The sequence below is a fragment of the Leptosomus discolor genome, chromosome 1 (genome assembly GCF_034619465.1).
Source record: "Leptosomus discolor isolate bLepDis1 chromosome 1, bLepDis1.hap2, whole genome shotgun sequence".
NCBI lineage: Eukaryota > Metazoa > Chordata > Aves > Leptosomiformes > Leptosomidae > Leptosomus > Leptosomus discolor.
The window spans coordinates 170,004,273-170,029,260 of NC_141391.1; the positions used below are offsets into that span (position 1 = coordinate 170,004,273).

The window sequence follows — 24,988 nt, forward strand, 5'->3', positions numbered from 1 at the left end:
TACCGATTCAAAGACTGCAGATTTTGGAGACTATTTATTTTTCCCTGGATATGTCTTAGTTCCTTCCTGTGAAAGCAGTACATAATCTTTACCAAAATATTTGATCTTACAGCTACTGCAGATGCCAATTTCATTACAGTGTGTTCCAATATATTACACATAAGGGAAGTACAGAGAAATGCAAACTCTGCAAGTTAGTGCAGATACTATAATCATAGGTAGCTCTTTTTTTTTTTTTTTTTCACAGAGATTATCATTACATTTGCTGGTTTTGTCTCTATATATACAAAATGAAAACTTACCAAGCCCTACACCCTTTAAAAACCTTTTATTTCTAGGCAATGTGAAATTAAAACAACTTTTAATAATGAGTAGGTTTTTATTTAGGAATTGTTTATTCAGAGGAAAAATTGCACCAGATATGTTAGAATTATATTTTGGGTTAACAGATAACATCCTTCATAGCTGAATCATTTGGGATAAATTATGTGCAAAAGAAAAGCAAAACCAAAACCAATCCTGTCAAAAATAGGCAGCAGAAAATATAAAGAGAAAAAACCAAGCACCAGTATACTTCAGTATATTTCAGAGAATGGCTGCATTTTATTTTATTTTATTTTATTTTATTTTATTTTATTTGATGTTATTTGATGTTATTTGATGTTATTTTATTTTTTTTATTTAATTTAATTTCATTTTTATATAATTAAGCAGAATACGTTTAGTAATATTGGAAGTAAATACTGAAAGGTGCAATTCAACTATGTCTTCTCAAAGACAAGCCCAGGTGACTCAAGCTTCTCCCAGCAGCAGCTGAAAAGACTTTTTGAATAAAGCAAAGGAGGGAAAAATGAACGCCTTGTGTTGCTGACCATCCCCAGAGGAATTTCATATCCTTATGCCTAAACCAGCTTCATAAAGACCTCTTTTCATGAAGCTAAAATTCAGCTTGTTGCTCAGGACACACACTCAAAAAATAGTCTCATGCATTTCTTGTATTTAATTATTTCAAGTAGCTACAGTTAAAAAATGAAATCTTTAAGCATGTATATTATGGCATCACATCAGAAGTATGACTTATGAGACTCGTGTACTGCTTGTTATCACTGCGTCTCCTTTTGGTGAAATTAGTGGGAGCTGTAGCTAAAACGAGTCGCAATTAAAGAATGCTGAATACAGCCTTGTGTCAGGCATCTTCTATGGTAATAGTGAATACATAACTTACAAGAAACAGGGAATACACAAACACTAATATTCAAGCCTAGCATGAATTTTCTACTATTTTCCTAAAATATAGAACATTTAAATGGGTGATAATTCAGTTTTACAATTCTGTTCTCCAAGGAGATTGGGTGACTCTACTATGCTATCATTTCTCACTGCTTTAAAAATGGAGTTGATTGAATAATGAAGGAATACACAGTACTGCCACTTATAGGACTGTGAAGGACACAGACTATTTTTTAGTTTTTTTCCCCAGACCTTTTCAGAAGTGATGGTCAAAATACGCCAAATCATTCAACCAATTAAAATTACATTCTGGCAAAACAACTACTGGGTGAAAAGTCTTTTGATTATGCTCATCCAGAGACAGCAAAGAGGTCCATATGTTTTCTAATCTTTTTTTTTTTTCTTTTTTATTGTGGAAGACAAAGACAAAATCACATTGTTATACATTTCAAAAGACTATTTATTGTGACAGATACAAATAATATAATAATTTAGCTTTTCGTTAGTTTAGCAAAAGTTCTAATGGTGCGGTGGAAATAGGTGAAGTTAGATGAAAGGGGAAAAAGATTAATATATATCTTCCTGTCACCTATTCAGGTACTTTCTCATTAAAGGCCAGTTTATTTTTATACCAATAAAATTCAATAGGTCTTTCCTAAGTTATCTAAATGTAAGAATAGCCAAAGCATTGTGCAGAAATTCTCAGAACCAGAGACTCCTCATGAAAGAAAACAGAATAAAGCATTGAGTCATCATGAATAAATACTAGTTATCCATCAGAAATATTGTCACATACATAAGAACTGTATTTGTGAGATTAAATCTTCACAGGTTCCTTGCAAATACCAGATTACCCACATTTTGTCCATTTTCTTCTCTTCCAGAAAAGAAAGCAGAATGCAGACCTTTGTAAATATTTTTCTGGGATTTTTTATCTTCATGTCTGTTGGATCTGTGCCTATCACTGATACCTTAATTTATGATTCTGAAGTCTATGACATACCGCTTGGAGAGCTGCCTCACCCATTTGTCTATGATGAAAATGAACAGTCTGACCAATTAGAGGTAATCAGAACTTCATTTATTCTATCTTTCCAAAATGCACAAATTTAGTGGGTGCTGATGAGTGTTTGTTGGCTATGAAAACATTTATCAGAGAAAACTACTCAGGTGGTTGCTATTGCCTTTGGTTGATCAACAGTTTTCTGTGTTGTCTGTCTAATGTTCTGTTGTCTAACAGTTCGGTTTCTGTCTAATAACACACTGTACTTCATTCATATTTTCTCTAACCTACAAACATGGCCAAAATATTTCCTGATTTATTTATATTTCTGTGGTAATCTTTGAGAGCAGATGAAAGCTTCCATGCTTCCCTCAGGTCTCCTTGCATTGCCATAAATTCCAAATTGGAGATTGTCCTTGTGATTTATCTGTCTGGATGAGACATGGAGGCAGCTGAGATAGGACATCCAGAATTCCCCATTAAATAAGGTTGTAAAATTCTGTTTCCTGAAGTTACTTCTTATAGTAAGTAATACATTCAGTACAAGTACTTCAGGCTATAAATACTAGTGGTTTCTATTTCTGTTAGGAAAGTGGGCAGAAGGAAATAAAAAGGAAAGTGAAAGCACTTGAATTGAAGAACAGGGAAGTAAGAAAGATGACTGAAGAAAAACTGTTGAAATTCTGAGACGGTAAAATGTATTGCCTATATAAGCAAGGGACTCCATTTGTTGATTTAAATGCCTCCTTCCCTGCTACATTCCTATATTTCTCTACATCACTGAAAGGCTACAATAATTTTAATCTCACTCTTCTGCTTAGACATGGGCAGAACTTCCCTGAAGGTGATATTTCTCTGTATGATTCAGGGTTGAGTGTGACAGAAGTGAAAAGTACAATATTTAATTAATAATATGGGTATTTTGCAATTACACATAATCTTTTAGTACTTTTCCACATAACAGTACATGGTTCATGAAAATATGTTCCTTTGAGTGATTCATGATTGCAGCAGGAGGAACAGGAACTAGACTTTCATCAAGGTGAAATCAAAATTGGATAGAACCCTTGAAATCAAAGGGCAGAGACAATTTAAGAATAAATAAATCCCCAAACCAGAGAACTTAAGAGATAATAATAATCTCAAAGTTTGCACAAAGATCAGAACCTTACAGTTCAGAGGAAATAAATTTCTTCATCTAAGAAAGACCAAGAAGAACTTTGTGCTAAAGAAGTTACTTTGCCTTTGGCCTGTTTCCCTGTGTCATGCAGAATCAAAGCTCTTTACATACCAGTGCACTTGAGCTTTCTGCCCTGATAAAGTCACCACCGCTTTTTACTCACTGGATACTTGTGGTCTCTCTATTTCACATTGACTAAGAAGTCACAGTTCCTGTCTTTCTTCACGTTTAAAAATGAAGCCTTTATGAGTCCTACAGAAGCAGCTTCCTTCATAGAAATGGGAGAGGCTGTTATGTATGTGCCTCACCACAGAGATTTTCTCATTCGTACAATACATTTCTTAGTAATGCATTGAATTATAGGCAGGACTCTCCTGTGCTGTGCTCTCTTTGTGAGGTCCTACGACACTGAAACATGGGATGGCCCCTTTCCAAGTTTCTGAGTGAAGGATAGAGACAAGGCAAGGATCCTGTTCTTTTCCAGCTGAAAGAAAGTTCACAATGATCAATATTACATCCAACAAGAAAAGATACAACAGGTCCTATCACAGGTTGCTTTCTTTAAAGAAGCATGGACTAGGCAGAGTCCAGAAAGTCTTTTTATTTTGTCTTGTACACTTCTTTTCCAGAGCAGAATCCTCCCATTAATTACTGAGCTTTTCAGACGGCCTTAAAATTCACAAAGTGAAGGTCATCCATCTTAACAGCTGGAAAAAATGTTACTTTGCATATGGATGGACCTCCCTGTGAGAGCCTTTTTTTCCTAACATTGAGCCAAAATCTTTTCTTTTTGCTTACATTCCTCTTACCATGTACCACCCAAAAGAAACCTAAGCATTCACAATTCCCCTAAACCCAGGAGAGCTCAGAGTGGTCAGTGCTGCAGAAATCAAGCAGCTTTTACAGACATGCATGTCAGTCTTGCAAGTTGTCTTTTAGACACACAATATTATTGACGTCACTGAAGTTTAATCAGAATGCATTTGATTTCTTGATTGTGGTTATGACTTTCCTCCCTACACTCATGTTATCATAAGGATGTGAACAACAGAAGTGGCTCTACTATGCGTAAAACCCAGTATTTATGCAAGGTCACAGGTTAGTTTTTATTATGCATAGCTTAAATGATGAGCAATACTACAGAGATGCAAACAAACAGCAGGCCTTCACTAGATCTAGCCTGTGTGTAGTAATTCTTTAAGGCCTGATTTAAGGCCTGCATTTCCTTTTAAAGAACTCTGAATCATGTCTTTAGTCTTCAGAAATAGTGGAGAAAAAATAAAATAGCATTTTCTGTTCCTGCAGTCTTCAATTAAGATTTGAAAATTCAGTTATGTTCAAATATAAATCATTCTGCTTAACATGCTTTTAAACTCATCGGAGAAATGCAAACTTTTCCAATGTTGTGCATCCAATTGTTTTTAAGCAGGTCCAGGAGACTGACTGCTTCTAGGACTTCAGATGCATTCAGTGTGTTGCTCCGGTTGATTTCAATGGGAATTAAGCACCTGTGCATCTTAAGGAATTAAACTAAATTGCCTATGTCAGTATGTCCTTTCCAGAATGTTACTCATTGGGTACTGTAATCACTCACTCAATGCGTAACCACGAAAATGAGGAAAGACCTAAAGGTAGTTGGGGAGGGATTCCTCCCGCTCCTTCTATCTGACTAAAATTAGGTGTTGCATCCCAAGACCATCCTCCAAGGTAACTATAAACCAATCTCTTGGGATATCTATTGTGATGGGTTGATCTTGGCTGGCTGCCAGGTATCCATCAAGCTGCCTTCTCACACCCCTTCTCAGAGGGACAGAGAGAGAAATTAAGATTAAAAGCTCATGAGTTGACAAGAAGGCAGTTTAATGAAGAAAAGCAAAGGTTGCATACAGAAGCAAAGCAAAGGGAAAAGATTTCTTCTTTACTTCCCATTAGCAGGTGATGTGCAAACACTTCCTGGAAGTAGGGCCCCAGTACACATAGTGGTTTCTTCGGCAGAAAAACGCTTTAATAACGAAGTCCATCCCCCCACACACCTGCCTCCTTTCTCTCAGATTTTATTGCTGAGCATGATGCTATATGGTATGGAATATCCCTTTGGTCAGTTTGGGTCAGTTGTCCTAGCTATGTCACTCCCAATCTCTTGCCCACCCCCAGCCTACTAGCCTTGGGGTGGAGAGAAGGGTTGGAGAGACAGCCTTGATGCTGTGGGAACACTGCTCAGCAGTGGCCAAAACATTGATGTGTTATCAACACCATTCCAGCTGCAAATACAAAGTACAGCACTATGAGGGCTGCTATGGGGAAAGTTAACACCATCCCAACGAGATCCAATGCACCTTTCTTCCTCAAATAACTTTAGATGTACCCTAGGCACCTGTCTCAGGCTTAGCACCAAAATTTCAGCATAATAAGTTAATCAAGAGTGACAGAGCTCAAGTTCACGACTTTTTTTCTACTTCTCATATTCTGGAAGTATTTTTCCTTGTGAAGTATGTATGCCCAAAATGAAGCATATGTGTGTACATACAGACACACTTCATTGGCTTGCAAAAATTTTTCTGAGAACATTTTGTCGAGATAATGGTTGTTGATATTTTTCATTTGAAATTTGTCTATTTTTTCTCACATATTTTAGAGTAACTTTAGGGTTTTGAAAAGTTACTAAGCAATGGAAATCAGAGGCTATCTAGCATTGCCTGCTAATATCAGCAGATCTGTTTCATTTCTTGCATTCTTTTCATTGTATTCAGTATGTGTACCTGGATCATATTTTTAAATGCAAAGATTTTGCATGGGGAAAATACTTCTAGCTCTGAATTACCTGGGAGAACTGTTTTGAGTCCTCAATCAAAGCTAGGTATTGTCATGTATTAGATGGGTCAAATCTGGGCTATAAAATCGGTGGTTTCCCAGTTCCCAGGTCAGTGAGACATGGAAGATCTAGCTGAAGTTTTGCATCCAAAGGGAAATTGTTACTGAAAAAAACTTAAATATTATGTCACTCAGAAATAAAATGTGTATAGAGACTTTAGAGAGAAGAGTATCAATTCTTTCACAGACAACGGTAAAAAAAAGGCAATGTAAAAGCAAAACCTATTACCAAGGAAAAAATTCCAAGGAGAAAGAGAGTGCAAAGGAATGTCACTGTAAGGTAGTGTACAAGTTTCCTGTTGGATATATCTTCTGAAACTGACAGTTACAACTGTATAAACATAAGCTGCTTTATCGTCCCTTTTCCTCACATAAAGTTTCATTATTAATTTCAATTAATATTTATATTATGATAGGGTCCAGAGGCCCCAGTCAAGACTGGGTCTTCATTGTCCTAGCTGCTCTGCAAGCATAAACAAAGACAGATTTCCTTCTTTAAAAAGGATACAATCAAGCCAGACTTTCATGTGTAAGCTTCTCGCTGGCAAAACAGAAGGCTCAGATTTTTTCCCTCTTTGAAGGTAAAACTCTATTGGGATAGTGTGTGAGAAAAACAAATTGTGGAGAGAGTTTCCTATATATATATAAGCTACTAATGTCTAACAAAATCATACTGCAAACTTTTGATTACAGTGCCTGTTAAATGTAATCAGTCCATTTTTCTTCAGGCAGGAAAAGCTAAATTAGAAAAATAAAATGTGAAAATATAGGGGCATCAGAAAAATATTTTCATCAGTAAGACAGGCTACCAGTGAGGTTGAGAAGCATGGAAGCTATCCTAGCTGTGAATAAGCAGCAAATCAAAGGAGTTGAATACAGGTTGGTCTGGGTCTGTGTGCATAGAAGAGGTGAGCTGGAAAGTAGATCTACAAAATAACCAAAAACAAGCACTGTGAAAGCCTGATATTTGATCCTGCTTTAGCTTGTTGAATTTGAATCAAACTGATAGTAGGATATTCTGACACCTGCACAAAGCTCAGAACTTGAGTCATACATACACATTCACTTATGTCTATGTGCACATACACACAACACATCTCTACTGTTACCGTAACACATGTGAAAATGGGTCTTACTTGTGCAAGAACTCCCTCTTGCTATTCTGCAGAGTTGAGGGAGGCTTACACTGCTGTTTCTGTCTTTGTGGCAGGTATCTGATTAAATAAGAGACTTCAAGGTGGATATGCAATGACTTTTCAGAAGATACCACATACATTGATAAAAAAACTTGTCAATTGGTACAAGTAATGCAGAAGTCAGATAACTACACAGTTGATAAAAGAATTATTTACTCTCTGAAGATTTATCCCCAAAGAGGAAATTTTCTACTTTTTCAGAAAGGCTTTGACTACATTTCTTACTTGGCTGCTCATAACTGGTTCCATATGCTTCTGTACAGATGTCTTCACAACCGGTGAACATTTCCTTGGATTAAGAAGTAGTCATGAAATATCCAAATGGTGTTCAACTGGTTTGTCATATAGCAAAAGCAAATGCCCAAAGACAAAAAGGAAGGATTTGAAATAGTACATTAGTCCCTAAGTTCTAGTACAACAATCCAAGAAGAGCTCATCTCAATAATCTATTTGGAATGTTATAAAGACTAAGTGTACTGAACAAGATATTCTGATACTGGGCATGCCACTGTTTACCACTACCTTAGCTGAACAGAGTAACTATATCCTTTCTTTCTCTTGCCTCAGACTACATGAGATTCTCTAAGTAGTTGTCCTGGTCTGAAAACACCGAAGTTTGGTCCGTCTAGGGCTCATTGCTTAAGAGTATCTATCACAGTGTTTTGAAATTCCTGAGAGGTGACAGCTGAAACGCTGCAATTAAGCTGACATAGACTATTTACAATAGATGCTTGCTACCTCAGTTTCCTTTTTTTTTTTTTTTCCTCAGACTCCTAGTTTTGTGGCTTCTTCCAGAAAGAACTAATGTGCATCACCCCTATTGATGTGGGGTATGAAACAAAGATACAGATAATTTAGAAAATTACCCCAAATTCCTAAATTGTGCCCATGGCTATATATTTTTTTCTGAATATTTTCGGCATTTCTATCTCATTTAAAAATCATTTAAGATGGGAATAATTTCAAAGCCAATCAAAACAGAATCCAGAGTGTGATTTGGTACACAGCTCAGAGAGGGGAGCGTGGTGGATCTGTTCTCAGTCATTTCTATCTTTGTTCATGTTTAGTGATTATCTAATGCATGGGTTGTTAATAATCCTTTGAAAAAAAGGTCCCAGGTCTCAGTTCCTTTCCTATTAGGCTACATAATCATGCTTCCTTTGGCTTGTTCTCTGTCTTCTGCCACGAGTTTTGCCTCTTTGGATGTATTCTGGCTTTGTTTCAACATCTCATCCAAACTCTTCTCTGGCCCCCATTTGATAATTAGGATGGCTTCTGGAACAGAGATTTTTTGGGTGCAAGCCTCCTCAGGCTAACAAATTATGTCTTGACTCTCGCTTGGATGAATGGAGAACCAGCACCTTTGTGTTCATCTGAACAGAAATGGAGTAAAAGACTTGTGCAAATGTAGCAGATGAGTTGTTTGAATTACTTAGATGCAGGAATGCCTCATTCCCTATACAAATAAGCTTAAGTGTGAGACAGCTATCTCAATAAATTCTTTAGAATATGCACAACTGTAAAGTCCTGATGAAGTTTCTGCCTGAATTCTTAGCTGTATCAGGCACCTGAGTTAGCTAAGTAAAACTTCACTAGGTTTCTTTCCCTAGATTCCTCAATGCTACCTAATATCTTGTTAGAAGCTTAAAGACGTGGTGGATTGTCCACCAGGATCAGCATAGCTGTTTTTTTTTTAATGACTTAAACCATTTGCATGTTTTATTTAAAGAAAGCAATAGTATAGAAATGGTACTGCAGTAATTGTATGTATTTCATAACAGCACAATCCCTGCTGTGACATCACAGAAATCCGGGTCTTGAAAATATACTTTGAATGTTATTTCTCAAGAGTGGTTTTGGCTCTTGCTTTCTTCCTCCACTATCTGCACCAAGAGTGTAAGGAGACTAAGCTACTAAACAGGACACTTGAATGCAATGTCTGAAGTTAAGTGGAGAGAATCTGGTCCTTTTTTGTTCATGTTTCTAACACTGATTGTTGTTTGGATTCAAAACAATCACAATGCATTTAGAAAAAGCCAGGCTGGTGAACTGGGCAAAAGCAGGTTCAGCTCCAGCAGTGCCTGGTCTGCTTGGATTGCAGGAAATATGCTTGAGACCTTGAACCCTCCTTTACAGTGAGCTCTGGAAGTCCAGCTGAGGCAGCTCCTTACCATAGGTCTGAGAGTTTACAATGTTTCTGGTAGGTACCCTGTTCATCTGGGTGATCTTCAGCTTTGTCTGGCTGTGTATGTCTACTTTATGGCTTGGATCAGCAGGAACTCCTGCAGAAATCTTCATTAAATAGCTGGGACTAGTTTTCACTCATTTTGTGCTTTATAGTAGTACAAAGAGCCCTGTTCTGATTTCTAAAACTGGCATATTTCTGTTTGAAATTTTATGTCTTACAAAACTTCAGCACTGTTCTAAAGAAAAGCATTTGCTGTAGGCTTAGATATTACACAGCCCTCAAAGAAGAAAGTTAGAAATAAAATCTGTAATTTCAAACACTGTGCTGGAATGAGACTTTGACTTCATTTGTACTTGTGGAAATCCAGATCAACCCAATTTATACTGAATTTCTTCATTCTCAGAATTAGAGAATTAATTCAGAATTAGTGAGTAAAATCTCTGTAGCAATGCTGTTCAGCATAAAATTTTTTACCTTGCTAAAATCAGACATGCCATAGATACACTTGCTTTTGAGACAAGAAGTTTTATCATATTCTGCTGTCAAGGTGTTAAACAGACTACTTCTCGCTCTAAGTCTAATTAGAAGAACCTCTGAGTCTGCCTGTATTTTCCAAGGCAGAAGTCACTGATGTTAATTTCTAGAGAACTGGGTTACAACTCTAGAGCTCTGTAACTTAAATATTAGGGGTGATCTGACTGAAGTATGAATGGAAATTTATGCAAGACTCAGCAGAAACAACAAAATAACTTAAAAAAAAAAATAGGATTAAAGGGTTAAAAGAGTGGTCTGCATTGATAATCAAGGACACCATACCAAACTGCACCACTTCCAGAACACTTTTTGTGACAGCAAACCTGAGGAATGTGGTGTTCGTGCTAAAACCAAAGGTCCTGCACCCTGATAACGTCACAGCACAGATGACTTCTCAGTGGAAGACCTTTCATCCTACCGCCAGCAGACAGGAAATAAGGTTGTAGCATACAATATATACCAGTCCTTTTCATGCTAGCCATCATGAAATCACATTTCCAATGAGGAAAAGGAGGCAACGGGCAGCAGCCTGGTGTAAGATTCATGGGTGTTGGAGTATCCAAGACTGAGGAAAAAGACTGCCCTATAACAGACAACGAATCTTAAAGAAGATAAAAACTTGTTTAAAGATTAATTTGCAATGCCAGTCAAGAAGAACCCAGAGGCACTAAAAGGACTCAGTAGCTTATGCGCCTTGTCTTGAACGCAGGTGGTCATGGCCAGAGCACTCAGGCATACACATTTTCCTATGTGGGACTATGAGGCTTAAATGTGCAAGTGATTAAAATCTGAGAGAATAAGTGTGAGTATATAAAACAAATATCACCTTCCCCAAGATCTCACTGAGTTTTATTACACTAGTTTCTCCACACTACTTATTTATGTTCTTTACAAGAAAATGACGAGTTGTCTGAGCTGCATAGTTTGCAATCTAAGTAGTTATTTCATTAACAAGCAATGGCTCACAGATATATTTGTGTTTAAGAGAGAACGATAGGAGAAAAGAAGATCTTAAATGCAAAACTCAAGAAGAAACATGTATGAGCCACTTTTGGAAAGGAAAACAAACCAAAACCCTCTACCATAATTAGATATTTTCTTGGAAGCCTTTGGTATTTTCAGAACAGCTGTGGAGGAAACTAGTTCTTTTTGATGGGTCAGCGTGTGGTACAACTGTCCCTTCAAGTTTATAATGTCTTTTTTTAAGTTCTGAACTTTTGTTCGTGTTTTTAAGTATATTTTTTTTCAGTAAAAGAGTCCCTGAAACGGGACACACTTCAGATTCTTCTGTGGATTTAAACTTATTCATGTAATATATCAACATTGACCTTAAAAGATGTAGATATAAAACAATAGACAAAACATCTGTCACTGGAATTGCACCACCTCAGAAGAAAAACGTGGCAACTGATCGCTTCCAGCCTTGTCATTTACTTCTTTAAATCTATTCATTTTCTGTATTGTATTACTTTACATAGATAATGTGGGTCCATAATCCTCATATAGGTTACTCTTATCTACATTTCTATTCTGTTCCACCCCTACTGACTCCTAGCCCACAGATACTCTTTCATCGTACTTTTTTTTTTTTAACACAGCTCAGCCTCCTTAGCTGTTTTCTAATCATAAAAACCTTTTCATTTGCCTCAACTCCTTTTCAGCCAGTGGTGAATTAGCCCATCCTAAAAGAAGAATCTGTGGTCAGCGGCTGGAGCTGCTTTTCAGAAGTTTTGCTCATTCTCTGCTGACTGTGAAAGGATGCTGGCATAGAATAAATGCCTAGCCTATGGATGACTTAAGTTATGAGTTGACTTTTACCAGTTGTTTTTTATTACTCATTGATATGTTCATACTTCTGAGCTCTTGACTTTTGTGACTTGCTGGTCTGAAAGTGCCTCTAAATTTGCCATCCACATTAAGCAGTTTTATTTGTAAATGTAGTCACATTGGATAAATACAGGAGGGGGAAAAACCAGATACTCCATGCAATCTTAGGAAAGATATCACTCTCCTTCAGCGTGCTCTGTGGCTAATATTCCACACTGGTATTCTCTAAATCTCTTGATTGATTCCAAAGGCAGAGTAGGGTAACTATTAACCACATAGTTACATGGCTAAAGGTAGGCGATGTGATTCCGTTTCAGTGTTTTCTTATGCCATGTGTTAAATCTGGCTTGGAAGGCTGATTATGATTTCAAGACTTGCATCTATTGGCAAAGGGAAAAATACTTTCTTGTATTTCTTTACAATATTCTTCCTGCTTTGTGATTTTTCACAAAGAAAATTACTTAGAGTAGTAAAAGAAATATAACCCCACCCCCGAACCCCAAAAAACCCTATGGAGAATAATACTATTTAGTGACACAGAATCATTCTGTTTTAATTTTTTACTAAAGTGCATGTTGCCAAAAATAAATAAACATCTGGAAGATGAAGGATCATTCTGTACAGTATATAGTCCAAGAAACATCTTTGTCTTGTTACAATCTTGCATGATTTATCAAATATGTAAAAGATAGAAAGCTTCGTGGATCAGATGACCAATAATGGGAAACAGACTTTTACCTTTAGGTTATTGTTTTAAGTCCAACCTATGTGCAGCAAGCAAATACTGCCCATGCTCTGGGTCTGGTGTGTAACACACATGTATCAGTGAACTCCTGCTCCGTTACCAGTATAAAAATGCCAACATCATTAAATTCCCTATAATAATGGATATTTTTTATGACAGCCACAACTGGTGCAGGACACTGAACAGATAAAGCTAACTGCTTCGAACAGTTTCTCTAGAACCCAAATTTAGCATATTGGCAAGGAATCTGCAGGGAGGCTTTTAACTGTGCATCTCCAAAACTACATAACATCCTGTAATAAGAGAGACATAACAGTCTAGAAACAGAATTACTAGAAGTTAATAACTCTGCTTTGGTACTCAACAGCTACAGTGATTAATCAACTAAGAACATCTGAGAAAGCATAAAGCAAATCACAAATCCCAAGCTACTAAGTTCCATAAAGTATGCCCTTAAATATTCAGAGAAGTGGCAGTCAGTGTAGATGACCCAAATCCCATGACAAGTGAAAGGAGCATTATCTGAGGTCTGAAACCTATTTACAAACTGTATCTTGAAAATGCTTTTCTCCAGAATATTATTTGTGGTGGAACTGCTACAAAAGATGCATACAAAGCTGTTAATAGGTCTCCAAATCTCTGGATTTTGTTCCAAAGTTCAAGATAGGGACTCTTATCTGATTTCCACAAAACTGATGAAGAATCAGACAGCATGTGCAAGCACTTTAGCTCAGTACTACCCTAGGTCAATAAGAGTCTGGAATGTATCTCTCCCTCTAGGCTTCCACCATTCAAAGAACATCTGTCCCATTTCCTTTGTTCCCAAAGTCTTCCTTTGATTTGTCCCAAATCAATTCCTGGTTAAGCTGTCTTACTGTCAGTGCTGCAGATGGGAACATTGTGTATTTGTCTGCACAAAGCAACAAGGTACACCCTTACTCTTACTTACACCACACAGGTTACTCAGTCATAGTTCATCTGAAGTTCATTTTGCTGACTTCATCACCCTGTGCTTTGCAGTTATGATCCTAGTGACTGTGTCAGGGCATTTTTATCCATAAATTCTTCTTAGTAACGGTGTCTATGGCTTAATGGAATACAACTAAAGATTATACAAAGAACTTGAAATGTCCTTAGTCAAAATCTGAGTCTGTGAGGTTCAGAGTGCTTCCTGGTTCTTCATTGCTTCCATATTCTCTGTCTTCAGTGAAACTAATTGATGCAGAATATTTGAACCTATGGCCACTATATAACTTAAACCAAATTATTTCTGTGCAAAAAGTAGATTTTAGATGGTCATTTAGAAGCTCTCAGGAAGTCCAGAATTTCACAAAACATATTTAAAATCTATCTTATTCAGAAATAATAAGAGAAAAAAAAAAAAAAAGAAATTGCTGAATTTTATATAGTTAAGCTAAGAGATTCAAATAAGGATCAGAATATAGCAAAAGCTTTGCTCATGCTTGGGCCCCAGATCCCAGGTGTGTTTCTTCCTTTAATTTAAAAAATCCTAGCCGCTTGTCTAGTCTGGATGCAATCTACTTTTACCTGCCTTTTACAACTAGAATTTATGAGCAGTAGTGTGAGTGATTTCAACAACTAGTCCTCCATTGAGACAGCAAAGCCAGCAGTAGCTGGGGGATGATCTCAAAAAAGGAGATGTTTGCTTAGCTGAAAAACTCAGGATTTAATAGTTTTATGGTCATGTTGTGCTAGAAATCTGCAGTGGGAGAAGATCTTTATTAAAGCACAATTTTAGGCTTCAGTACTTGGGAAGATGAAATTCCTATTTTTGGTCATGCCTTGATATAGGCTGAAGAGAGTTAACTGCAGCACAGAGGTGAAACACCCACAGGGGTGGATGTATTACCTAAATTAGAACAGTACCTCAGACATGCAAAGCCCTCTAAGGACTCTAATCCATTGTCTGGGATTTGAAAAATAAAAAGTGCATTTTCAAAAGAGGCCCTGGTGTGGTCAAACAATGTTACACATTGGGAAACCAAGATACAGTGGTAAAGTAACTTGCAAAAGTCGCACAACCAAATTGGATTCTCCGTGTCTGGGTGATTACAGTAAACCACTCTGCTTCTTTGCAAACATAGGCCCCTCTGCAACAAGCCTGGCAAGTCTGCAATACTCTTTTTATGAGGGGTGATATGATGGAAGAAAATTGCTACATCTTCATTTTTATCCTGAAATGTCATATAGCAAAATCAACAGAATATATCTTTAGAATTAAAGTTAACACAATAAAATTTACTGGTTTAACTAATTATGTTGAGTGAAGAAAAAATAAGTTTTCTAATTCCATGAAAAGTTCTCCCAAATTTTATAAGATGCTTCTAAATCAAGATTTTATGTAATATTTTTTATTTATATTCTTAAGTTTTCATACTACATAATGCAGCTACTGATGAATGAGGCTAATCAGAGCCTTCTGGTATTCAGATTAAAAAATAAATAAATCACAAAAACACTACCAACATATTAGCAAATAGTATGTGAACTTAGAGCTCAGAATTCTTAGACAATAAGATTTTTAAAGCATGTTAGTATTCTTAAAACAAAGCCTGCACAGCTACATCAGATTTAGATTTATGCTGGTACAATTTACAATTTTATGGTCAAATGACCTGCATGTTTTTGATACTTCAGAGCAAATTTTCATTTGTCACACAGAATATATTAAGTTTTATCGCAAATCTCATTTGACTTTAAATAAACATGGAAAAAACATTTTGTTAGTACATGTTCTCACTAATTAAGTATATGCATGTGTACATACAACAAAACATTTAAAACACTGAAATAAAAAGTGAGTAAGTATGTTGGAGTTTCACGAATTACTTACACATCATCAGAATTCATTATAGCTGCCGGATAAAATGCAGCTCAAACACTAAACCTCAGAACATATGTGACCTCTAGTGGGAGAGTATGAATAACTGGAAGAGAAACAGCTGCCGGTGAAAGTAAACACTAATGTTTCCTGTTCCCTCTTAATTTTACCTAGATAGAGACTGGGACAGCACTACCTTCTATAATTCAAGAGAGTTACTCCTCGGCACCATTGACAGAAGAACCTGAGGAGGAAGCATCAACACCAAAATTAATTGATGGGTCTTCAGCACATGGGTCTGGGGTCCTTATACCTCAAACTCAAGACGGTTAGTAGGAAAGAGAAATGCGTAGAGAAATGCGTTTTGCATGTATAGCTTTGCTTTTGAGTGAGCTCACTTTACTTGCTTATGAATGCCAACCTCTCTTACTGAAGAGGAGGCATATAGTTTCTATACCTCTCTTACAGCAGAGAGGTATAACACCCCTATCTTAATGCCCTGGAGTCAGACAGGGGCCTAGTCAAAATGTTTCCACACTATTTCTCTGTGAAAATAACTGTGACAATGAAGAAATTTTTCAAATAAAATTTTACTTAAGACTTAAACCCTTACAGCATAAAAATTTGCTAATGGTTGGCAAATGTTACCAGTACTTTTTAACTGACTTAGATTTCAATATCATTACCAACTATCTTTATAATGATTTGTTACATGGTTTTTATAAATGTGTGCATACAAAATACAATTAAAATGTTGAAGAATTTTTGACCATGAAAACTAGAAACTGTGAAACTTAAGAAAAGGGAGCTATTTAGAAATTTTGGGTGAAGCTGATTTTCTGTTCTTCTGGTTAGCTCTAGTGGAATAAGAACTTTCAACATCTCACAGTGGAATTAAAATTGTAAAACACAATCTGTCCCTCTCCCACACAAACTTGTTCATGCTAATAAATGGCATTTGTTAGCAGCTACTCTAAACTCTTGTAGTTGAAGCTCACTAGAGTTATCCACTCCTGTGACAGGTCTTTGTGTTGTATGGTGATCAACATATAACAACAGGAAAGTCCTACTTTTTACTATGTCTAACACTGTAACTAAGTGACATGGAAGACAAATGAAATTAAAAAAAAAAAAATTAAAAAAGAGTTCAGGCTTCCAAGTTTTTATGTTCAGTGAAGAGAAATTAATCATTCTTAGTCCTGTTTTTACACATAATACTAGTAAGCCTTGACCAGGCAAAAAAAATACACTGATGTCGAAAAAAATAAAAATGGAAATGAGAATTTCCCAGGAGAGTTCTGAAAAAAACACACATTTTTTTTCAATTTTGAAAGCTGCAGGATGTTACAATATATTTCATGTAAATATTACATATTACGAATTCTATATCTGTCAACATTTTTGAGCAAAATTTACATTTTGAATGCAAATCAGCTAGGGCATCGAACTAAAGATATGTATGGGAGGCTCAAGGCTGTAACACATCAAATGAGATTTTTTTTTTTGTGTCTACTTTTTTTTCAGCAACATATTTTCCTGTCAGATGTTGCTGCTGTTCTTGGCTTGGTACTGGAGAGAAGACTACAAGGCCCAGGAACATCAAGTCAAGTTCATTTTTCATGTTGATATCTCTTTCAATCCTTCCCATACCTCTGTCCTTTTTCAGTCTACACCAGCCATAGGCGACAATTACCACTCCTCCAAGATCAAAAAGAGGACAGAAGGGAAAGCTCTCGTCCTGTACTATGTTGCAATTTTTAAAAAAAATGTCAGCCATCCTAAACTCTACATTCACTCAGGCCTAGATTTGCTGGAGTGGTTCAAGATGTGACAATATTTTTTGCCTGTGTCAGGCTTGCTCCCTGTAGTTAATTTAAACTGTCCTGTGGAGGAAGTTAGGGAAAGTATAAAAAGAGCCTTATCTCTCCAGAAATGTTATTCCTGGATGCCCAAGTAGAGATTGTCAAATAAAAGAGTACTTTAGTCACTGATTCATTAATCTTGCCTGAAAAGACACCACATATATAGCCCACCGTTCAGTTAGTTACCGCTACCTGTTGGTAATTGACGCAGATTCAGAAAGCAAATCTTCCATGTAGAGACAACTGATCTGGAGGAAAAAACTTGTCTACAAGAAAAACATTTTCATACTCATTAATTATTCTACTATTCTATAAAGTAACAACCAACCAGCCATCTACTACAAAGAGAAGGAAAACATGAAACAGAAAAGTATTTCTATGGGATTAAAAGACGAGAAGCAAATATGCTGATTTATACCCATAATCAAAGAAAAGATGTATCAAAATTTCAACACACATAGCAAGTAACAACTTTTCCTACTGAAAATGACATTCAGGCAAACCAGTCAGTGTCACAAGTCTCACCAAATTTGAACAGTACCATCAAAAGAAACTTCTGAATTCATGGTATTTGTGCAGTTTTATGACTGAGATGAAATGGCTTAGTTTTCTGTTTTCGTGAGCTTCTGGTGGTAACCAAATGTTTTGTTACCTTAACTCAAGCTGGTAAGTTATACTGAATTTCTGAAGCAGATAACATAATTAAACAATATGCAAAGGAAATTGAGGTTCTTCTCTACAGCTCTGTAGGAAAATATTAATTTCCTTACAAATTCTTCAGAGGTACTATTTACTAAGCCAAAGTTGGTGAAATCATAACAGGTTTCAGTCATCAGTGCTTATTTCTCAATTTAGGTGGAAGTGCACACTTGCCAGTTTAGCAGGAAATTGATATTTGGTTGGCTGCTTTCACCTAATATTCTATTGTTAAGGTCTGAGAAACACTGTATCAGAACAAATTAAATGACCTTCTAAAAGACATAAGCAGAAAAAAAATATTAGTTTTAAGCGGAATTAAATCACTTTCTTGTTGCAATTATATGATGTGGTCATCAAAATAGAATGGGAGTGAACTTTAGCACTGACATATGCTTATCAATATGTGCATAGGTGAGCATTTCATCATAGTAAATTTTATATTAATTTATATATAATTTTTGTACCTTTTTGGCAACAAACTATTTTCTTTTAAATTCTTTGCTAGGTCTTCCCGCTTGCCTTTTGTGTACATGCCTAGGGACCACAGTCTACTGTGATGATCATGAACTTGATGCTGTTCCACCGTTGCCTAAGAAAACCATGTATTTCTACTCACGCTACAACAGAATCAGGAAGATCAACAGAAATGACTTTGCTAACTTAAGTATGGATAGTAGTACTATGCAATTAGCTTTAATTTCCATTATTTCTGGCTCATACTAATATAAGATCTCATTATTTGTTTTATGTAATGTTTGATGACAGTAGGTTTATAAACATAAATGCACATAAGGAAATGTGATTTATTACTTTTGAATGTAGAGGTCTACTTTAAATGCAGATTCTCTGTCAAATTTTTAAATTATCAGTAATAACAATGTTCATCTGTCTTTTTGCTGTTACTAGTTACAGCTGTTACAGCTTTAGAAAGGTAAAAAAACCTCATAGAACATTTGTAGCATAACACAAAGTACTGTTTTCCTAAACAAGACAAGTTCTCAGGTAGACATACTCTCAAATATTTGAAAATTACCTGTATGAAAAGAATTTTACCTTTAAATTTCACCTTTAAAGCATATGTTCATTAGTTTATCTCTGCTTTATCCAGGAAAATCTTCAGTAAATGAAAATTGCTAATCCAAAACCAATTGTGGCCTAAAACTGGCCAAAATTGGTGATTTACGGAGCTTATATTTTCACATTTCCTACTTGAGATTCTTAAAGATACCTGATTTTTCAGGAAATATTAAGCCTACCTTATTTAGGGATCTTGACTACTATACACTCACTAACTTGAATATCAAGCCAAATGCTTTGTTTTTTGGTTTTGACCTAAATTTGTGTAACTAATGTTTATTGATTTCATGATAAGAAGTGTAGAATCAGCCAAAAAAGGCTACTACAATAATTCAGGGGAATGCAAAACACTTTTTATGAAAGAAAATTATAAGGGTTTGGCTTGCTTAAACTAAAATGAAGGTTGGGAAGGAAAATAACTGGTATACAAAAAACAAAACCAAAAAAAAACCCAAAGAAAACCAACAAACTAATGGGAATAAATACTAAAGAGAAAAATTGTTGAGGCCAAAATATACTGTTACCATAAGAATAAAATAATAAAATAAAACAGCCATGAAAAACATGCTGGGTGGAAAATAGAAGTAAACTACAAAATAATGCATTTAAAATTAATGCATATTAATACACTGATATTGAGGCATTGATATCTTTTGCCACAAAGAAGTTTAATTTTCTTTTTTTGATTGGAAAAATTGTTTGAGTGTATTTTAGAATAAAGTCAATATATCAAATTTCTTACATATAGGAAAAAGTTGACAATAAAGACACATGTGGAACAAGGTGGCAAAGAATATGTTTATTTCCTTTTAAATGTTATTTTTTTTCAAAAGATAACCATTTAAAATATTACCAGAACACACAGAAATTTTAACATTGTGAACTTTAAGATCTTCCACTGAAAGATGTATGAAGAACGATACAGGCAATTCTAAACAGGATGAGAAGGAGATGTTGGCCCCTTCCTTAGAAGAACTGTTCAAATATCAAATATTATTGCATCATATACAGAGAGAGAAAGCTGTCACATAGTGGATCAGGAATAAATCTGATTCAAGACACTTCACCTATAATTTAAATAACCCATGTGCCTTTCTCTTTTTTAAACCTTTCAAAAAATACATTCTTACATGCTTGTTGTATCTTATTTCTCTGCCAGACAATTTAAAGAGGATTGATTTGACTGCAAATTTTATATCAGAAATCCACGAAGATGCCTTCCGGAGATTGCCCCAACTTGAGGAGCTGGTGCTTCGTGACAATAGGATAAGGCAACTCCCTGACTTACCCTCTTCTTTAACATTCATCGATGTTAGTAAGAACAGGCTTGGTCACAAAGGAATACGTAATGAGGCATTTAAAGTAAGTCTGGGTTTGATGGGAAAACCTTTTCTTCCCCTTTCCAAAGAGTGTGGTCAGAAGAGCAATCCGTGTCCTTCTACAGTAGTAAAACCACTAAGATTATAGGCACCATGGCTGTGATGGCTGCTGGGTAACCTATAAAGATGGAGCAAGGTGCATGAGCACTATCAGCTGGACATGAGAACCCTTTTTATTCTTCTTTACAACGATCCACACAAGACATGTGATGGCACAATGAACTACCCACATGACTAGCAAGACTCCAGAAAGCTGCTTGATGTTCCCTTACAAGTAGGCAAGAGGGAAGGGCAAAGCTATGGATGCCACTGCTTCAAACTTACTCTGCCATGTATCTACATGGGAACTTGCTAGATTATTCATTAAATGTGTATGTTTTCTTTCCACCTTGAAAAGTAGGGAAATGGGAACCTCTGAGTGATCATCCCTCCTCAAGAATTTTGGTGGGAAGCAGCTTCTAATTGCATATGAAATCTGAAATCATTATAGAATATAGGCTAGCCTCATGTGATAGATCCAGCTTATATGCACTATTCAAATGTATCTAAGAAGGTAGTTGTAATCAGCCATCTCTGAATTCCTCCTTTGGAAGACAGGTTCTTAACGAGGCAACCAACAGCAGATACTGAATCAGTTATTTTCTCCTACTCCAACATAAGGCAGGTATTTGGAACAGGAATGATGGGCAAAAATCTGTGCCCCAATTTGAGACTCTGGCCTAGCACTCTTTTCTTCTGCACTCCCCTGATTTCAGCCATGACGGAGCGCTCAGCCTTTAAATTCCATATTTGCCAAGAACCTTAACCCTGATATCTCAGAGTTTTGTTAGTAGGAATTAAACTAGGATGCTGCACTCAAAGCAGTAGTTAGGTAGCATGGTAACGTGTGTGTAAAAAGGGGGCAAAATGAGAGTATACTACTAAGCCTTATTGACCTAGCCAAGTTTATTTTTTGCTATTGTTATAATTACTAGATGAAGTTCCTTCTTGAATAATCAAGGGGGAAAATTGTTTACCTTTTCGAATGGGATGAGAAATTTATTTTTAGCTCACACATTTCTTACACAGTTTTAATTTGCTTCAACACCAATACATTTCTGCAAAATTGAGTAAGCTTGTCACAAAAGCAAGAAAACAGACAGAATAGGAAGCCTTTCTGCATAATGAATGGGAGAGGCAGTATTTTCACTTCAGAACAACATTGAAATTACATCTCTAATTATTAAATCTCTAGACATTTCAAAGATTTTTTTTTGCTTCATTTTAATCCAAACATCTAATCTTTAACAGCAACAGTTCTCAGCCTGTGCAAATGATAATCCACAACTGTATTTGAATTTCTGCCTTTTCAAGAATATCATACTGAAACAAAACCTATTAGTATCCAACAGTGCTCATTGCAGAAACAGATTTCAAACTTACTAGCTAGAGATTTAAAAAAATGTCTATGATTTTCCTCTTCCTTTTTCATTCATCCTCTAGGATCTGCATGAACTACAGCATCTTTACATCACTGACAACAACTTGGATCACATTCCGTTGCCACTCCCTGAAAGCCTCCAAGCTCTCCATCTTCAGGTAGGCTACAAAAGTAGTGGCTATACATGTCATGTACAAATAGTAAATAAAACTGGAAAGGGTAAATATTGTCTTATTTTGTTTCTTCTCTTTGTCTAAAAGTGTACTTACTTGACTATCCAAACTATTGGAAACACGATTAACTAGTGAATGCAGTATTTGAACGAAGTAAAATTTAGCTCAGCTAAGCATTAATTATTGGAATTTGTAATACAATATTTTTGAAACATAGAATTCCTGATTTATTTTTAGTACAGATCAAGGTTATGTTCATAGCTGTCAAAAGCAACATTAGTCGAAGAGATTTCGAAGACAGAAATCCCTCACACTGCTTATACGTATCTTCCAACAGAAATACTTTTAGATGCTCAAAGATAGTCGCTTTACATATTGTTTGAATCTATACCCAGTGCATTTCATTCTCTTAATAAAGGTCATTCCCAGTTGCTAACTTCTTTTCAGCCAAACTTTTCCATTTGACTATGTCGGAACATTCTATTCATCGTCTTTCTGTAATCCTTGTTTTTGTATTTGCTTTTACCTAAACCTTTGTTTCTGAATTCTTCCTTTTAATCCTTTCCATCTCTGCTTCTTTCCCTTTACATCCTCTTGTACCAATGCCCAGTTTGATTATCAGAAGATGTTTTTATTTATTGCATAATACAGAAAAACCCCTTTGAATAAATAACCTGATGTATCATACATAATTTGACCTCTATCTTTCAATAAATAAATCTATATGAATACTCTGACTGCTAGCTTGCTGCTTTTGTTCACCTGCCCATGCCTGTAAATTAAATACTCAGTGCTGTGTGCAACAGACCAAAGCTAATGAGCTGGACTTTTTCCACACCAATCTCTGACTAGCAAAGGAGTGGAGAAGGGAAGTATTTTCAGACAGCCCTGATTTTACGAGATGACCTTCTTGGTCTCAATTTCCATACAATATGTATTCTAGCAATTCATTGTTGAAAATGGTTGACTTCAAGAACAAAAGCTCACTGAAGATAAAGTATACAAGAGGAATTTAAATCAAAGGAATAAAACCTAAAGCATTCCATTTTCCCTGTATATATACAGATGCGGGTTAAACCAATGTGAGAGGGCCTTGAGGAAAGAAATTTGTCACAGATCAAATTGCAGATTTGTGCCTTTGCAGGTTGAGGCGTATCAGGATGCTAATTATGGTTCTATGATTTTTGGACTGGCCTATGCCAGTTCAAAATTGCGTTAATGATGCTGTACAACATGATCCTGGAAATGAAAATGCTCTATACTTCTACCAGGGTGCTCCTGCAAAGCCTGTTTCGGCTACATGGTTTGAGTTACTTAGTTTTGCAGCTTTGCACTGGCCAAGAGATTTTCCCCCTCCTTGGAAGATTTCTCTGTTGGTGACTTGCAGTTACAATCTGGTCCCTTGGGTTCAAACAAGTATCTCTCTAGGCGCTGAAATATATTCTTAAATTGTTCTTCAAAGAGTAAAAAATTACTTCAGGTAACTATTCTGATGGTGCTCTTTTTTGTTTTTTAGAACAACAACATTGAAGAGATGCATGAAGACACTTTCTGCAAAATGAAAGATTTTACTTATGTACGTAGGGCTCTTGAAGATATCAGACTGGATGGTAACCCCATCAACCTGAGCAAAACACCTTATGCATACATGTGTCTACCCCGTTTGCCAGTTGGTAACCTCATCTAAGTTTTGAAAGAAGCCAATACTGGCATACACTGTAAGAATCTTTAAAGACGAATTATTAACTCACTGCCACACTAAGTAAGACACATTTTTTCAAGTCTCATTCATTTTGGAAATATTTCTATTAATAGTGAAATTGATTACTGAGATACAAAGAATAATATGAAATGCTAAAAGACAACTCCATTATCTACCCAACCATAAGTTGTATAGCAATACCAAGAGAAATATTTTACTGAAAAACTGTACCGAATGAAATAAAATATCAATGTAAATGCAAAATGTTGTGCTGAATTATTCAGATTTAATGTATGAATTCTAAAGTTAAATAATTTTGTATGTTAAAATCTGACTATAACATAATGAACAAAGAAATAAAAACAAAATGTGTACACAATTGGTTATTTATCCCCTTTTCTTTTAATTAAATATTTTTCTCTCAGAGACACCTCAATTTTTCCACTTTTTTCCTTAAAGATCCCTTCATTTTAGAAAGGTAGTAGCAATATTCCAAAACCCATGTTTTCTTTAGCAAACGGAAGCTTTCCTTGAATCCCTAAAGAAATATAGATCTTAAACTTGTATCAGATTACCCCCCAAAATTACAAAAATATATATTTATATGTTTGCTGTAGTAATTTGTCTTTGTAATGCTGATGAGGCCCAGAGCTGTCTTCTGTATCTTTGATAAACTTGCCTGCTCCATTATCTGGTTAAGAAAAATCTCATGTAAAATGGCCTATTTGAGAAATGCTGAACTTCTGCATGGGAAGCGGAAAAATCTCTACTTGACATATTTACACAGTCACACAAAATATTGTGTTTCAATATACTAAGGATCAGAATTCAGAGATCGAAGTCACAAATATCCTTGTGGAGCCATGGCTCAGTCTTCAATTATTTGAAACAATTTCACTGAGATTTCCTGCTTTACTGTTTAAGAGCTTTACCAGTTAAAGATTAGGAAATTCCCACCCTTAGGATAGTTTGAACAGCTCTCCTTTTTTTGTTGGGGAGCTTTAATACATTTTTCTAGGGAGAAAGCCCCCAGGAAAGACCCACTAGATAAATACAACAT

The 24,988-nt window shown here is 35.9% G+C and overlaps 1 protein-coding gene across 1 annotated transcript; it reads left to right on the forward strand.

Annotated features, from left to right (window-relative positions):
- Positions 1-2,127: 2,127 nt before the first annotated feature.
- EPYC (epiphycan) lies at positions 2,128-23,913 on the forward strand. Its single transcript, XM_009948927.2, has 6 exons — positions 2,128-2,295; positions 15,791-15,944; positions 18,683-18,841; positions 20,414-20,616; positions 22,116-22,211; positions 23,743-23,913. The coding sequence occupies exons 1-6, from the start codon at positions 2,128-2,130 to the stop codon at positions 23,911-23,913; spliced, it is 951 nt and encodes a 316-aa protein (XP_009947229.2).
- The last annotated feature ends 1,075 nt before the right edge of the window (positions 23,914-24,988 follow it).

Excerpts from the sequence above, each read along its gene's own strand:
- EPYC (XM_009948927.2), top strand. The coding sequence starts at position 2,128 with ATGCAGACCTTTGTAAATATTTTTCTGGGATTTTTTATCTTCATGTCT. Across the intron at positions 15,945-18,682 it reads TATACCTCAAACTCAAGACG|GTCTTCCCGCTTGCCTTTTG; the intron begins GTTAGTAGGAAA and ends ATTCTTTGCTAG. Across the intron at positions 20,617-22,115 it reads TACGTAATGAGGCATTTAAA|GATCTGCATGAACTACAGCA; the intron begins GTAAGTCTGGGT and ends TTCATCCTCTAG.